General features: G+C 40.9%; 1 protein-coding gene across 1 annotated transcript in view; it reads right to left on the minus strand.

The window, feature by feature from the left end:
- The window catches only part of AKAP10 (A kinase (PRKA) anchor protein 10), a 100,369-nt gene that overhangs the window by 28,231 nt on the left and 54,363 nt on the right, over positions 1 to 17,775 (minus strand). Inside the window, exons 5-9 of the mRNA XM_011958301.1 lie at positions 16,230 to 16,328; positions 9,523 to 9,607; positions 8,588 to 8,711; positions 7,127 to 7,263; positions 3,014 to 3,158 (exon numbers count right to left, since the gene is read on the minus strand). Of these exons, the coding sequence (XP_011813691.1) occupies positions 3,014 to 3,158; positions 7,127 to 7,263; positions 8,588 to 8,711; positions 9,523 to 9,607; positions 16,230 to 16,328 (590 nt within the window). The remainder of the gene's footprint in view (positions 1 to 3,013; positions 3,159 to 7,126; positions 7,264 to 8,587; positions 8,712 to 9,522; positions 9,608 to 16,229; positions 16,329 to 17,775) is intronic.

Genomic DNA, 17,775 nt, shown 5'->3' on the forward strand with positions numbered 1-17,775 from the left:
CCAGGATGGTCTCGATCTCCTGACCTCGTGATCCGCCCATCTCGGCCTCCCAAAGTGCTGGGATTACAGGCTTGAGCCACCGCGCCCGGCCAATATGTGCCTTTTTTGTAGACTCCAGGATGGTAGAAACACATTTCTTTTGTTTACCACCGTAACACTTTTTGGTGAATGAATCATTCATGTCTTTTTTCCTACTTAACTACCAGGGTCTTGATAGTGTTCTTAAAATTAGTCTAAGTTCCTTACGTACACACATCTAGTAAGAACTACTTTTGCATTTTCTCTCTGCATTTTAATTTTATTACCCTGAAAACTTACATTCTTTATACCACACAGATCTGAACTTTTCCTTTAAAATCAGAAAAGGTTTAATTTTAATCGTGAAAATATTATTATCATTGAGTAAGAGCTGACACTCTATTCTGTTTACTACTAGCTATTTAATGATTTGACTTCTATATGTAATTCTTCAGTATTCCTAAAATTCAGTTTTTGTGTATGGTATTATACAATAGCACTTAATTAAGTTTTTTCACCTGGATACACATGACACATATAAACAACATAACCTCATGGGCTCTACAATTCCTGGAAAAATCTCCTCTAGTTCATTAGAAGAATAAACCATTCACAAACATCAAAACTTTACTTTTATTTATTTATTATCATTTTTTTTTGAGATGGAGTTTTGCTCTTGTTGCAAAACTCCATCTCAGTGTCACAATCTCAGCTCACTGCAACCTCCGCCTCCTGGGTTCAAGCAATTCTCCCACCTCAGCCTCCTAAGTAGCTGGGATTACAGGCATGCACCACCACGCCCAACTAATTTTGTGTTTTTAGTAAAAATGGGGTTTCTCCATGTTGGTCAGGCTGGTCTTGAATTCCTGACCTCAGGTGATCCACCTGCCTCAGCCTCCCAAAGTGCTGGGATTACAGGCATGAGTCACTGCGCCTGGTCAATGCTTTATTATTAATAAGCTATTAGTAATACCTAGTGATCATAATACCGAAAACTAGTATTCCAATCCTGTGACAGATACTGGTGAAATATTTGGATCATTACCAAGCTAACTCTGCCCCATAATGCCTTCTTCAATTTTTGGAGACAGGGTCTTGCTCTGTCACCAAGGCTGGAGTACAGGGGCATGAACATGGCTCACTGCAGCCTTGAACTCCCAGGCTCAAGCAATCCTTCAGCTTCAGCCTCCTGAGTAGCTGGAACTACAGGTGTGTGCCACTACGCCCAGCTAATTTTTGATAATGCTTTCTAATTATTTAAAAATATGTAATAATAATAGTAATAACAGCAGTTAACATTTTTTGATGCTTACCATGTGTCAGGTACTATGTTAATATGTATTTTTATATACATTACCTTATTTTAATCCTCAAAGTAACTTTGAGGTAAACATGCATATTATCGTCATTTTACAGATAAGGAAAATGGCATTAGAGAATTTCAGTTACTGCCCAGACATGGTGGCTCATGCCTGTAATCCCAGCACTTTCGGAGGCCAAAGCAGGCAGATCACTTAAGGTCAGGAGTTCGAGAACAGCCTGGCCAACATGGTGAAACCCCGTCTCTACTAAAATACAAAAATTAGCCAGGCGTAGTGGTGCCTGCCTGTAATCCCAGCTACGTGGGAGGATGAGACAGGAGAATTGCTCGAACCTGGAAGGCAGAAGTTGCAGTGTGCCAAGATTGTGCCACTGCACTCCAGCCTGGACAACAGAGTGAGATTCTGTCTCAATCAATCAATCAGTCAATCAATCGAATTTCTATTTGCCATTGTGCTAACATCACAGAGTGTACTTATACAAACCTAGATGGTATGGCCTACTATACCCCTTGGCTATATGGTACAACCTATTGCTTTTGGGCTACAAACCTTTATCACATGTTACTATAACAAATACTGCAGGTTACTATTACAGTGGTAAGAATTTGTGTATTTAAACACAAACACAGAAAGGGCACAGTAAAAATACAGTTTAAAAGATAAAAAAAGGTACATCTGTATAAGGCACTTACCATGAATGGAGCTTGCAGGACTGGAAGTTGCTCTGGGGGAGTCAGTGAGTGAGTGGTGAGTGAATGTGAAGGCCTAGCACATTACTACACTACTGTAGACTTACACTATACACTTAGGCTACACTCAATTTATTTAAAATTTTTTTCTTTAATAATAATTTAGCTTACTGTAACTTTTTAACTCTATAAGTTTCACCTTTTTTTTAACTTTTTGACTCTATTGTCATAACAGCTTAAAACACAAACATATACAACTGTACAAAAATATTTTCATTATATCCTTATTTTACAAGCTTTTTTTCTATTTTTAATTTTTTTTTTCCTTTTTAAATTTGTTTGTTAAAAACTAAGACAAACACCCACATTAGCCTAAGCCTACACAGGGTCAGGATCATCATTATCACTTTCCTTCACCTCCACATCTTGTCCCACTGGAAGGTCTTCAGGGGCAGTAACACGCATGGAGCCATCATCTCCTTTGATAATGCCTCCTTCTGGAAACCTTGTGAAGGACCTGTCTGAAGCTGTTTTACAGTTAATTTTTTTTTTTTTAATAAGTAGAAGGAGCACTCTAAAATAATGATTAAAATTATAGTACAGTAAATATGAGGCAACAGAGATTTTTCAGTTCCATTAATTTTTTTGGTTTTGTTCTTGTTTATTCTTTATCTTTTTAGTTTTTCTTTTTTCTTTTTTACTTATTAAAATTTATTTTTTCTAACTTTTGTTATTATTGCACTGCCAGCTCTGATCCATTATAATCATATAAGACCATTGTACATGCAAGCCCACTGTTGACTAAAATGTTATGTGGCATGTGACTGTACATACCAGGCCAGACTCAAGGCCTCTGCTCTTAATCACTGTGCTGGACTGCTTCAGTTTCCACTGTGCTATTCTGCTTGGTTTCCTCACCTTATATTTTATGAGTTCTACCAATAAAACTTCTTGTAGTTTAATACATTTGAAGTTCTTGGTTACCTTCTCCATGGTTGTCCAGGCCTGACGTAATGGAGTTGTGAAACAGTTGGGGAGTGGCCCACCTTCCCTGCAGATATTGGATTCAATTTCTAATCGTACGACATCATCAAATCCAAGAGGATGTGTGGCTTGGAGGGAGAAGTATCTATAGTAAAAAGATATCCAAAGTAAAATCCAATTCCATAGGAAGTATAAGCAACTTTTGGCACCTCCTCCAGAGAATCTTATACAAGGCTACTTGATCCAGTCTGCAGGCCTAGAACCATAGAGCTATGTGATGACAGTACTGATGCAACCTTTCTTTATTCCCACTTCCTCACAGATAGCTGGGTCAACTTGCTACCTTTCTTTTTTTTTTTTTTTTTTTGAGGCGGAGTCTCGCTCTGTCGCCCGGACTGGAATGCAGTGGCCGGATCTCAGCTCACTGCAAGCTCCGCCTCCCGGGTTCACGCCATTCTCCTGCCTCAGCCTCCGAGTAGCTGGGACTACAGGCGCCCGCCACCTCGCCCGGCTAGTTTTTGTATTTTTAGTAGAGACGGGGTTTCACCGTGTTAGCCAGGATGGTCTCGATCTCCTGACCTCGTGATCCGCCCGTCTCGGCCTCCCAAAGTGCTGGGATTACAGGCTTGAGCCACCGCGCCCGGCCAACTTGCTACCTTTCTATCTGTCTGCCAACCATCCTTAGTTCTTGATGGTGAACTCTACTGTCGTTTAAAAGCTGTAAGGATCAGACTACAACTGAGGCAAAGAAACTAACAATCACATATTTATGGGTACCTATTCTCTGTTCAGGACTTGATAGACAGAAATGAATTTATAGGAAAGGAAGACATGGTCATTTCCCCTAAAAAGCAAGCTGAGACTTGTACGCACAGAATAAAATAAGAACACATCATCATAACTATAAGGCATCAGCAGTAAACATGTACAAATTCAAAACAAAACGGCACTGAGGGTGAGCTGGATGGGTATGATCTACTTGGATAGAACAGGACTTACTGATGACTCAGTGTGGAAAGGAAAGGGAGTAACTAATATTGGGAACACAAAGATTTCTACCTTGATAGGGTATAATGCAGCTAATGTTTTGGTAAGCTGATCATGAAATGAATACCAAAAAAAGCATTAAATGCGAGGGAAAAAAAAAAAAAGTTCCCTTCCAAGTACTCTAACGGCTTCTTTTTTTTCTTTTGAGACGGAGTCTCGCTCTGCCGCCCAGACTGGAGTGCAGTGGCCGGATCTCAGCTCACTGCAAGCTCCGCCTCCCGGGTTCACGCCATTCTCCTGCCTCAGCCTCCCGAGTAGCTGGGACTACAGGCGCCTGCCACGTCGCCCGGCTAGTTTTTTGTATATTTTAGTAGAGACGGGGTTTCACCGTGTTAGCCAGGATGGTCTCGATCTCCTGACCTCGTGATCCGCCCGTCTCAGCCTCCCAAAGTGCTGGGATTACAGGCTTGAGCCACCGCGCCCGGCCTCTAATGGCTTCTATCTCCTATCTCCTGACAAACACAAAGGCTGCTAACGCATGACTATGATGATGCGTATATATGATACAAAAACAAATATGCCAGGCACAGTGGCTCACACCTGTAATCCCAGCACTTTGTGAGGCCAAGGTGGGTGGATCATTTGAGGTCAGGTGTTCAAGACCGGCCTGGCCAACATGGTGAAACCCTGTCTCTACTAAAAATACAAAAATCAGCTGGGCGTGGTGGCCCACACCTGTAATCCCAGCACTTTGGGAGGCTGAGGTAGAAGAATTGCTTGAACCCAGGAGGCGGAGGTTGCAGTGAGTTGAGATCGTGTCACTGCACTCCAGCCTGGGTGACAGAGCAAGACTCCATCTCAAAAAAGAAAAAAGAAAAAAAATAAAACTCTATCCTTTTAAATCAGCATTTTTGTAACAAAATGTGAATCTCCTACGTTGTATTGAATAAGTTGGTCAATACTCCTCCACGACTTGAATGTTCAGGCACTTTACACCAAATTTCTAAATGTAAACTCTTCTTATCTCAACATCTATATAGCAATGTTTCTTACATAGTATCGTCTACAAACATATTGTACCAAAATAAACACTGGACAGAACATTAAGAACTGCATTCCAGTCCAAGTTCTGCCACTAACTTGTTCTGTGACTTTGAGAAAATCATTACCTCTCTGGGGCTTATTTTCCTTACTTGCAAAATAGGAAAATCAGACTACATCCCTAATCTGGCTATTTATCAGAATTATCTGGTATGTCTTCTAAAAATAAAGATTCCTGGTCACACCTCAAACCTGTAGAATCAGAATTTCTGAGACTGGGTGGGTGGGGGACTGGAAACGTTTTTTTTTTGAGATGGAGTCTCCCTCTGTCACCCAGGCTCCAGTGCAGTGGCACAACGTCAGCTCACTGCAACCTCTGCCTCCTGGGTTCAAGCAATTCTCCTGCCTCAGCCTCCCTAGTAGCTGGGATTACAGGCACCTGTCAAAATGCCCAGCTAATTTTTGTAGTTTTTAGTAGAGACAGGTTTCACTATGTTGGCCAGGTGGTCTCGAACTCCTGACCTCAAATGATCTGCCTGCCTTGGCCTTCCAAAATGCTGCGATTACAGGTGTGAGCCACCATGCCCAGATTGAAAACTTAAATTTTTTTTTTTTTTTTTTTTTTTCTGAGACAGAGTCTCACTCTGTCAGCCAGGCTGGAGTGCAGCAGCATGATCTCGGCTCACTGCAACCTCCACCTCCCGGGCTCAAGCAATTCTCCTGCCTCAGCCTCCCGAGTACCTGGGATTATAGGTGTGTGCCACCATGCCTGGCTAATTCTTGTATTTTTAGTAGAGACGGGCTTTTACCATGTTGGCCAGGCTGGTCTTGAATGCCTGACCTCAGGTAATCTGCCCACCTCGCCCTCCCAAAGTGCTGGGATTACAGGCATGAGTCACCACACCCGGCCTGAAAACCTATTTTTAACGAGCTCTCAGGTGATTCCTATGCAGACAGCCCAGCAAGAGCCTGCAGACCAATGTTCAGGAACCATTGGCCTAGATGCTATTGGCTGTCTTCAAACCCTAACATTTATGGACTTTTCTCTATCCCCAAGTTACCCCTTTACCATTTGCTTAAGGATACAAATAACAAATTACTTTTTTTTTTTTGGAGAAAGGGTCTCACTCTGCTGCCCTGCACAGGGTGGAGTACAGTGGATCACAGCTCACTGCAGCGTCGACCTCCCAAGGCTCAGGTGATCCTCCTGCCTCAGGCCCCTAAGTAGCTAGGACAACAGGCGCATACCACCACGCTCAGCTAATTTTTGTATTTTTAGTAAAGGTGGAGTTTTGCCATGTTGCCCAGGCTGGTCTCAAATTCCTGGGCTTAAGCAATTCACCCGCTTCTGCCTCTCAAAGTGTTGGGATTACAGGTGTGAGCCACCGTGCCCAACCACAAATTACTTTTTTTACAGAGTAAGAAAAGTTAAATGAAAAGAATATCATACGTTACAGAGCTGGCCACAAGCTCATCACTTGCCTGACCAGATATTTTCAATTTTGTTCACTGTATGATTTTTCTATCCTCTCATTTTCAGTGAAAACTAATAAAAAAACTAATTCATTTAATAACGTGGCAAGGCAGATTTATACAGGAAGTATACTATAGCCATAAATAGGCATCCAAGGTCCCTTACAATCTATTCCAATTAGTACCAGCATCCTCACATTTATTCCCCAACCCTTTGATTATCTCAACTCAAGTTTCTTGAAAGTGCCACCTTCCGCCAAGTCTCCATGGCTTTTGTGTCAATGCCTTTGCCTAGAATGTTGTTTCCTGCCTTCTCTGGGTAGCAAAATTCAATTCATTCTTTAGGATCCAAACAAAATCTCTCTTCTGGGAAAAAGTGCTTGAACACTACCACTGCCATCCTGTTTACCCCACATACACCTCCCTTTTCCCAGCAGAAACTTTTGTTCTAAGAACCCCCAAAGCTTTACAAACATCATATAAAAAGTAGCTTTTATGCTGCCTCCTGTGAACTCCTTGACAACAGAGACTGAGTTTTTGCATCTTTATTTCCACAAAACATATCAAATGCTCAATAAATATCTGCTGAATGCATCTATCAATATAACTCACTTGTCATATAAAATCATGGCATCATTCTGTGCCTCCTGTCCATCGTATTGGCCCTTTTTGGCAGCAAGCTGAGACTGGAAGTTATCTGCTGCCAACCAGAATTGTAAGATATTCACTGCATCCTCTTTTTCCATGTACTAGGAAGAAATAATACACAAGAGAAAATAAGACTATAAACAGATTTCTCTCACCATCTCTAATCTATAAGCTCAAATATTAAAATACAGGTCATAAGCAAAAAACAAAAAGATCTACTTCTTCAGTTAATACCTGTCAGCAAGTTACAGTCATTTGAGATTGAGAAGTTTTAAAGTATTTAGAGGAAAAAAAAAACAATTAACAAGAAACAAACACTACACAACTGGATGTAAACTTTTAGTGAACTAGAGTAAAAAATTTTTTTTTTTTTTTTTTTTGAGGCGGAGTCTCGCTCTGTTGCCCGGACCGGAGTGCAGTGGCCAGATCTCAGCTCACTGCAAGCTCCGCCTCCCGGGTTTACGCCATTCTCCTGCCTCAGCCTCCCGAGTAGCTGGGACTACAGGCACCCGCCACCTCGCCCGGCTAGTTTCTGTATTTTTAGTTGAGACGGGGTTTCACCGTGTTAGCCAGGATGGTCTCGATCTCCTGACCTCGTGATCCGCCCGTCTCGGCCTCCCAAAGTGCTGGGATTACAGGCTTGAGCCACCGCGCCCGGCCTAGAGTAAAAATTATACTAAATTGGATTTGTGGTTCCTTACCAGCAAACATATAAAGAGTAAACTAACCAAATATTTTATATCTGACCATTTCCACCATTCCATGAGGACATATTAACCTACACAAATTGTTGATTTAAACTTATAGCAAAGAAAGGGAGTGAAAAAACAGATCAACTGAGTACCTGTATTCTTGCAAAAAGGCGGAATCAAGTGTCTAAATTACTGCTTTGTGAGACCGGGAATCCTCTTTCTGCTTTCTGACAAAATAATTTCACTTATTGAAGCCTAACAAAGAGCATTATACTACACTGTATGCCTCAAAAATATTAATATACTCATTGTCTGTTGCAAATGCTTCTTCACTGGGCAATCCTATCAAGTGGCTAATGTAAACACGATGAGCATAAGAAAAAATTTACTACTTTTCTTTTTCTCTTCTGAAGTCTGGTCTGCAATTTATGCCCTGGAAGTTTCAAATTCTGTGGTTTTAAAATAGCTCCAAACAATTAAAAACATGCACTCTCTGGCATGCGGTAGCTTAATCAGGTTTTTCAAAATTAGAGTTATTTAACACATTGAGTTTTCATGTTCTCTCTAATATATTATTAAATTACTCTTGCTATCAGAAACAACTTGAAACAACGATAAATCTTTTTGGAAATAACTTGGCTCTTCCGGGTTATTTCCTATAGACAGGGCCCCAGCATTGATAGTTAGAGGCTGGAATGCTCGAACAGAGTGTGAAAGGAAATGCAGACTTTACCTCAGAGAAATAAAAGAGGGCTGACTCACAGAAGAGAATGTCAGCCAGGTAAACAGTTCCACTGGTCAGCACTTCAATCTGGTATTTACAGAAATGGTGACTTCGCAGAAACTCACTAAAGTGCCTGCACATGGACAAAAGGGAAAATTTGAGGGAACGACCAAGGAAAGAGTTTAAGTGGGAAAAATATACTCTTTCCATACTGTCCCTATTGTATCTTAAAGGCCTAGGTCAACACTATCTCACTCCCCACGGTGTCATTCCTGATTCCTTTACCTGTATGTAATCTCTCCCACCTTTTTATGACTTTGTAGTTCTCCCCTGACATTTAACACATGCCACTTCATATTACAGTAACCAAAGAACATGCCCTATGTCTTTTATTAGGTTGTAACTTCCTTTAAGACTGGTACTATGCCTAACCATGTCTTATACAGAGCACTCTTTTGATAAATGTTAAGTGAAAGAATGAATAGATTTTTTTTAAGGGCACACAGCAGCAATAAATCTAAAAAACCTCTGGAGCCATTTCAACAAATCTATGTGGATTTAGTTATATAGCATCGATTTAGCTTAAAGTCTAACAAATTAGGAGAGCCATCTGAAGACATGCATTATTTCAATAAATGAACCAATTCTAATAGTCATAATCACTACAGCCTCAATCACTCCCCAAATGATTTCAGAACTAAAAACAAATTATTTTAACTTAGGAAATACTAACATTGAAAACGAAAATTAAAATTTTAAGAGTTCACATAATTTATATTTAAAAAAAACTATTAATCAAGATAGAGTATGCCTTATATGTTCCTGTAAATATCCAAAATATTTAAATCCTCAAAAATACTTTGTTTTTAGCTAAGTGAAGCCCATTCCTAACAATGAACCCAAATTCCCTAGGATGTACAATGTGAAAATATGAACTAACTTACTCTTGCTCCATTGCACTAAAGACTATGGACTGTGCCAAAATGAAACAGTTGGGATCCACCTGTCCATCTTCTCCACAAATCTTTGCTGTAAAAGAAGTCATAAATAATTAAATTGCCACTAAATTCAAACTATACACACTTGTGAATCAACTTGGGAGTTAACAGCATAGGCATGTAAATTAAGAGGTTTTAAATAGAACTAAAAGAAAATACAGGTAACACTTGACCTTGAAGTAGAAAGTCTTTTGAAGTACATATGCAAAAGCAGAAATCAAAAGATTTAACAACATAAAATTATTTCCTAGACATTGAAACACTCCAAAAACAAAATACAAAGGCAAACAAACAGAAAAAAGATTTGCAGCATGCATGACAGTTAAAAGATTACTATCATTAAAATACCAAGAGCTCTTATAAACTACTAAGAAATGTCCCAAAAGAAAAATGAGCAAAGGACATGACAACCCACAAAGAAACAAACATAAAATGACCAACGTGAAAAGATACACATACTCACTAGTAATCAGATCAGAATAAGGAGGCACCGCACCTTTTGCCTAGTAAACTGGTACAACATTGTTTTTAATAATATGCATACCTGAGCAAGGGCACAGGAAAACTGACACTAGTGTTAGTGGGGATATAAACACCTTTTTCTGAAGGCAATTTGGCAGTTTCTAGCATAGCTTTAAAAATGAACATACCCTTTCAATGAGCAATTCTATTTCTAGGATTGTAGCTTAAAAAATTATGTATTTGTGAAGTCATCTGTAAAAAAGTTTATCAAAATGTTATTGGTAGAAATTTTAAAACATGAAATGTGCTAAAATAAGGAACTGCCTAAATAAACTGCAGCAAAACAATAAGCTGTTTAGCTAACTGTTAAACATGGCTAGAAAAACCATATAACATGATGCCTAGTCTCACTTTGTGTTCATGACTTTAGTGGGACCTTCATGAAACCCAGGGATCATACTAGTGTCGTGGTCTGTTTACATTCACTTTCCTAGACAATACAAATCTGTGATATTGTGAAATATATTATTTACTCTTTGCCCAGTTTTTTTTTCCCCCCTTTTCTTCTGAGACAAGCTGAAGTCAGTGGCACGATCATGGCTCACTGCTGCCTTGAATTCCCGGGCTCAGTGATCCTCAGCCTTCTGAGTAGCTGGGACTACAGACAAAAGCTACCACACCTGGCCAATTTTTAAGTATTTTGTAAGGGGGTCTCACTATGTTGACCAGGCTGGTTTTGATCTCATGGCCTCAAACGATCCCCCTGCCTCAGCCTCCCAAAGTGCTGGGATTACAGGCCTGAGCCATTGCAACTGGCCTTTTTAGCCAGTTTCTTAGCATACAGCTCCTAAAATTCATGAAATCTCTGGATTCTTTTGAATGCTAATGAGATGACTATGGCAGATGGCCTCTAAAGAGCTTTAGGATGAGGGCTAATCACCAGAAAGACCAAGGCAGAATTACAGGGTTGGGACTTTCAGCCCTACCCACCAACCTCCCAGAAAGAGGGGACTGAAGGTTGAGCTGATCACCAATAGCCAATGATCAATCATGCCTATATAATGAAGTCTCCACAAAAAAACCAAAAGGACAGAATGGGGAGGGGGGCTTCTGAATAGCTAAATCTGTAGAGGTTCTTGGAGGGTGATATGACCTGGAGAGGGCATGGAAGCTGTGCCCCCTCTCCCATACCTTGCCCATGCATCTCTTTCATCTGCCTGTTCAATCTGTATCCTTTGTAATATCCTTTATAATAAATGGGTAAATATAAGTAAAGCATTTCCCTGAGTTCTGAGAGCTGCTCTAGCAAATTTATTGAACCCAAGGAGGGGACTGTGGGAACTCCAATTTATAGAAGGCCGGTCAGAAACACAGGCCACAACTTGGGCTTCAGAATGGCATCTGAAGTGGGGGCACTCTTGTGGGACAGAGTCCTCAATCTGTGGGATCTGATGCTATCTCCGGGAAGACTGTGTGAGAACTGAACTGACTTAGAGGACACCCAGTTGGAGGGGTCACTGGAGAATCATCTGCAGAATTGGTAGTTGACAGGGAAAACCCCCACACAACTAGGGTCATGGAAAGGTTCTGTTTTGCGAGAGTTCAGGAGAAACTGAGTTTTTTTTGTTTTTTATTTTCTACAGTACATCTCCTTTCTCAAATATTCAACACCTCTTCTCCTGTTCTCTTTGCTGAGAACTCTGCTTCCTGCTTCAGTGAGAATATAGAAGCAATCAGAAAATTATTTCCATCGTCCCTCACATCTTTCAACTCACCTGCATCTCTACCCATGTACTGCATTCTTTCCTGTGACTCCAGATAAACTGTCCTTGCTCCCATCTAAGCAATATTTTATGTGAGCACTAGAATTCATCCCTTTTGCCTCCAGACTTCTTCCCTGTAACAACTGTCCCCTCTCCTACATCAGCTTCTCCTTCACTACTGCCTCATTCCTATCAGCTATGTGGACTGCATGTTATACATGTATACCTGTTCGTATGCTGTAACACACCTTATATGCTTATAATACATCTCACCTCAAAAACAAAATTAAAAACCATTGCCCCCCCCCACCTTTTTTTTGAGACAGGGTCTGGCTCTGTCACCCAGGCTGAAGTGCAGTGGCATGATCTTGGCTCACTGCAGCCGTGACCTACTGGGGCTCAAGTGATCCTGCCACCTCAGCCTTCCTAACAGCTGAGACTAAAGTATGCACCACCATGCCTGAAAAATTTTTGTAGTATTATTATTTTTTTGGTAGAGATGGGGTTTCACTATGTTGCCCAGGCTAGTCTCAAACTCCTGGGCTCAAGTGATCCACCTCCCTGGCCTGCCAAAGTGCTGAAATTACAGGTGTGCACCACTGCCCCCAGGCTACCTTGATTAACATCACCTTCCAGCTCATCTTTAGAGCAACATGCCACATAAGAGTTGTCAATACTCGCTGGTTCCACTCCTCTATTCTCTCTTAAGACTCCTCCAATTAAGTTTCATCTAAAATGGCCCACTGTAATTAAGATAACTAGCGTACGATGGGTTGTCAAATCCATTCAATTCCAGTATTTGTCTTACTTACCTCAGCTTCATTTCCTCCCAGAAACATTTTTCTTACTTGATTTCCTAAAGAAAACTACTTCTTGATACACCATTGTCATAAGAGGGCCTAAGTGTCTTTTGCTAATTCTTCCCCATCTGCCAGAATGTCAGGGCTCAGTCCTTAGACCTCATCTTCCCTCATTACACTTACTCCTATGGTAATGTTATCTAGTCTTGCAGCTCTAAATCCATCTATATGCTAATGACTTCCAAACACGTGTCTCCAACCCGGACCTCTGCCATAAAATCCTAATGTAGGTGTCCAATTACCTACTTGACATTCACCATTTGGATGTCTAAAACCAAACTCCTGATTTTCCTCATAAGCCATTACTCCCACAGTCTTTTCATCTTATAAATGACAACCCTACAATTCCAGGTATTCAGTTTTTTAAAAAATGGAGTCATACAGTCGGGTGGGGTGGCTCATGCCTGTAACCTCAGCACTTTGGGAGGCCAAGGTAGGTGGATTACGAGGTCAGGAGATGGAGACCATCCTGGCCAACACAGTGAAACTCCGTTTCTTTTTTTTTTGGAGATGGAGTCTAGCTCTGTCGCCCAGGCTGGAGTGCAGTGGCGTGATCTCGGCTCACTGCAAGCTCCGCCTGCTGGGTTTACGCCATTCTTCTGCCTCAGCCTCCCGAGTAGCTGGGACTACAGGCACCCGCCATCTCGCCCGGCTAATTTTTTGTATTTTTTTAAGTAGAGACGGGGTTTCACCGTGTAGCTCAGGATGGTCTCGATCTCCTGACCTCGTGATCCACCCGTCTCGGCCTCCCAAAGTGCTGGGATTACAGGCTTGAGCCACCGCGCCCAGCCAAAACTCCGTTTCTACTAAAATACAAAAAAAAAAAAAAAAATTAGCTGGGCGTGGTGGCAAGCACCTGTAGTCCCAGCTACTTGGGAGGCTGAGGCAGGGAAATCGCTTAAACAAACAAAAAAAATGCAGTCATGCTTTATTCCTTTTTTTCCCTCTAATACTACTCACTTCCAAACCATCAGCAAATTCTGTCAGCTGTACCTTCAAAGTTTTTAAAAATTCTACCACTTTAAAGATTTGTGGAAGATGAAGGAGGTAGTGGAAGTATAGCTCCTGGATCACTCTAAATCCTCACATAAAAACAGTAATTAGAGAGCAATGCCAAAAACCCAAGGATAACATTTAAAACAAGACTATGCAAGTTGGATACACAGTAAGTGCTGAAGTGAAGGCTCCTTTGAACAAAACTCACTTGAAGGACAGCTATATTCAAATAGTACAACTACAAGAGGAGACAAATAATTTGGACAGGATTAAGAATGAGGCTCAAGGAGGAAAAATGACTTGCCTAAAGCCATACAGGTAATTAACATCCTAAAATATATAATGATAGACACTGGGATAGAGGTTTTCTCAAATCCCTTGATCACAAAATGTTATCAACTTGATCCTTAAGAAGACTTTTCCTTCATGGGATTACATCATCATTAATTTGATTAAGCTTAAGAGAGTTGCAGTGTGGTTTCATTTTTAAGTGTTTTATTTGACTTGAAACTCCTTCCTTTTCATCCTCACACCAGTGAGGCTATTAACTGGTAGAGAGACTCCCCTCAAAAAAATCACTAGCCAACCAATTCTTCAAACCGGCAAACTCTAATCAGTCAGAACATCCCTGTTGTATTACTAGGAAAAGCTGGTCTAGCGACAATGGTAGCAGCATATTCTCACATAAAAACAGAGCAACAACACAGAAAACCTCAAATCTCATGACAATATCTGTCAGCAAAACTCAGTGAAACAGTACCCCTTAAATACAAGCAGATAGGGATAAGCCACCAACAGCCACCAGGCCTATGTTATAGCTGTTATAGGTATCTGTCTGGGAGAAAGAAAAGGAAAATGGAGGCAACATGAGATGGACCCCAGAATAGCTAACTGGAAGGTACAGTGGGCCAATTTAAGAAACACAGCTGAGACTAACAGGGGTCTTGCTGTCTCCAGTAGTGAGTGAGTGTGAAGTACCCACAGTAAGATTAAAGAAACCCCACATTGGGACAAATCTGCTAGAAGTGCAAGAACAAGTTTTATTACATAAATCACAAATGCTAACTTTTTTGAAAAATAAAAATACATAATATTAGGACTTATGAGAATGTAATGTTTATTGAATGAATAAATAAACCTCTTTTATCTGTGAATATATGTTCACCAAAGGTCTTCCTGATAAAACACAGTAAAAGCTTTCAAACTATTTTGCTATAACCTATACAGAAATATATTTGTTGAATCAGCATATACATACATACATATATATATAATGAAAATATTTTTCTGAAATGATGTTTGTACTTACTACTCTGAGATACTTTTTTTATTCTAGTGTGTATATACATATATATACACACTAACATATATATACACTAACATATCTATATACACTAACACACACACACATATATATACATACATATATATATATACACATACATACATATATATATATACACACACACACATACATATATATATATATTGGCAGGGGGTGAGGGCATAGGAGAAGGTTAGTCCCAACCTACAGTATGAAAAACACTGCCACAGTACAGCAGTTAAGGTATGTGAGGGTCTAGTTTCAAATCCTGACTCTGCCATGTCTGAGCTGTTACCTTGGACAAAGTACTTAACTTCTCTGTGCTTCAGTTTCTTCATCTATAAAATAACTGTATTTATCCCACAAAGTTCTTTAGAAGTTAAAGAGTTTATCCACAGAAAGTGCTTGGAATATTGTCTGGGACACAGCGAGTGTTCAATAAATGTGTACTATTTATTGTTCTTGCTGTGATTGTTATTTAGGTCAAAGTCTAAGAATTTGGGTCCAACATATAAGAAAAACTTTTTTTTTTTTAAAGTTAGCAAATTGTCTTTATTCAGAAGAATAAAGTTACTTGAAACTGGGACTGGACATGAGGCTGCCCTCCTCCTTGCACCTCCAGCTGTGCCAAATGACACAGAAATGACATTGTGTGTGGCACAATCACTGGCAAAAAATGGCGAGTCACGGGCCATGTGATGGCTCTGGCTAATGCAGGTAGACAGGAGGTCAGGCCCACTGAGGAGTGGGATGAAGCCCTGAGACAGAGAGGCCACCACTGAGACAACTGTCTGGCCATCCAGTTGTCCACTGGTCTTGAGACTCTTGGGCTGCAGCCCTGATGCCTGGAGACTTTGGCACTGGCCTTTAGCCTCACTGGACTTCCAACCCCGGAAGTTTCTGTCCTGCCCGCTTTGTGCACGGGTGCGGGGCTGCCAGTCAGTCCGTCTGGTGGTCTGTGCCAGTGTGCGTAGCCACCCGCCGGCCCGGCTGCTCAGCAGCGGCCAGGCCAGAGCACCCGCTACACTGCAGCCCTCCCGGCCCAGGCAAAAACCCTGGCGCCAACTGCAGCCGAGAAACTTTTAAAGTGAGCTATAATCTGACATTAAAAAATACTCAGAAAACAAATTAGGAAGGGAACTGCTAAATTCCATGTTAAGAAAAAATTAGTCAGTAACCAAAATTGTCAGTTCTGTGCATTTTTTGTTTTGTTTTTTTTTTCTTGCCACAGTTTCAAGCATTGCTTACCTATGATGTCATTTCTCATTGCTTCTGTAATTGGTATTGGTTTAGCAGCATCTGGAGATATATATTTGGTAAAAGTATTCACTGCATCTTGTTCTATACCTGCAAGGGGAGAAGAGAACTTCAAAAATCAAAAAGCCACTTAGACTCCAGTAATGAATTTTTTTTTTTTTTTGAGATGGAGTCTCGCTCTGTCACCCAGGCTGGAGTGCAGTGGCGCGATCTCGACTCACTATAAGCGCCGCCTCCCGGGTTCACGCCATTCTCCCGCCTCAGCCTCCTGAGTAGCTGGGACTACAGGCGCCCGCCACCAGGCCCAGCTAATTTTCTGTACCTTTTAGTAGAGATGGGGTTTCACCGTATTAGCCAGGATGGTCTCGATCTCCTGACCTCGTGATTCACCCGCCTCAGTCTCCCAAAGTGCTGGGATTACAGGCGTGAGCCACCGCGCCTGGTCTCCAGTAATGAATTATGTTCATGAATAGCAGGGCTTAGATCACTGTGAGTTCCTATTGCAAAATGAACTTCCATCACGGAGGTGCTTTTTCATTGTTTGGTTTGTGGAAGAGGAGAGTTATATGGGGATGTTCAAAGCTATGGAAAATGCATATGATGAAAAAACTATGCATGAATTTCAAAGTACTTTTACACCAAAATAAACTCATATTAACCTGTTATATCTGAACAAGATCTACTCTGAGGCACTAAGAAGGAGAAAACACCAGTTTGAAGACAGCCCCTATTGGAGCAACATGAATTCTGCTAAAATGGAAGAATAAACATCAAATTTACAGTGAAGCTTGGGTGGATGAATGATAAAATTATTGATGCTTTACCAAAAGTTTATGGGGACAAGGCCTCAAAGGAATCAGTGGTTTAAGAGGGATAAGGTACATGAAGTCGGCAGCAGCAGACTATCCACATCAATTTACGAGTTAAAAAAAATTGATCTTGTTTGTGTCCTATTTGAAGAGGATCAACAATTATCAGCAGAAATAGACAACACCACAGATATCTCAATATTCCTGCCTCTGCCTCCTGAGTAGCTGGGATGACACACACTTGCTAATTTTTGTATTTTTAGTAGAGACGAGGTTTCATCACATTGGCCAGGCTGGCTTCAAACTCCTAGCCACAAGTGATCTGCCCACCTCAGCCTCCCAAAGGGAAGGGATTTCAGGAGCAAGCCCCCACGCCCGGCCACAAATATTTATTGTATGGCTATTATGAGCAAATTACTAAGCAAAAAATGTTTGCCCAAAAGCTTTAAAATCAGAACCTGGTTGTTTGTAAATGCTTGCCTTCCCATTAATCAAAAACACCTGCCAATCCCAGATAAACGCAGCAAGAATTTGTCTAGATATTAATGCATATTTATTTTCTGGGGATTAAAACCATTGGAAGAAGTATTAATACTCTTTTTTTTTATTTTTTTTATTTTTTTTTGAGACGGAGTCTCGCTCTGTCACCCGAGCTGGAGTGCAGTGGCCGGATCTAGGGCCCGCCACCTCGCCCGGCTAGTTTTTTGTATTTTTTAGTAGAGACGGGG

This window comes from Colobus angolensis, unplaced genomic scaffold (assembly GCF_000951035.1).
Source record: "Colobus angolensis palliatus isolate OR3802 unplaced genomic scaffold, Cang.pa_1.0 Scaffold466, whole genome shotgun sequence".
NCBI lineage: Eukaryota > Metazoa > Chordata > Mammalia > Primates > Cercopithecidae > Colobus > Colobus angolensis.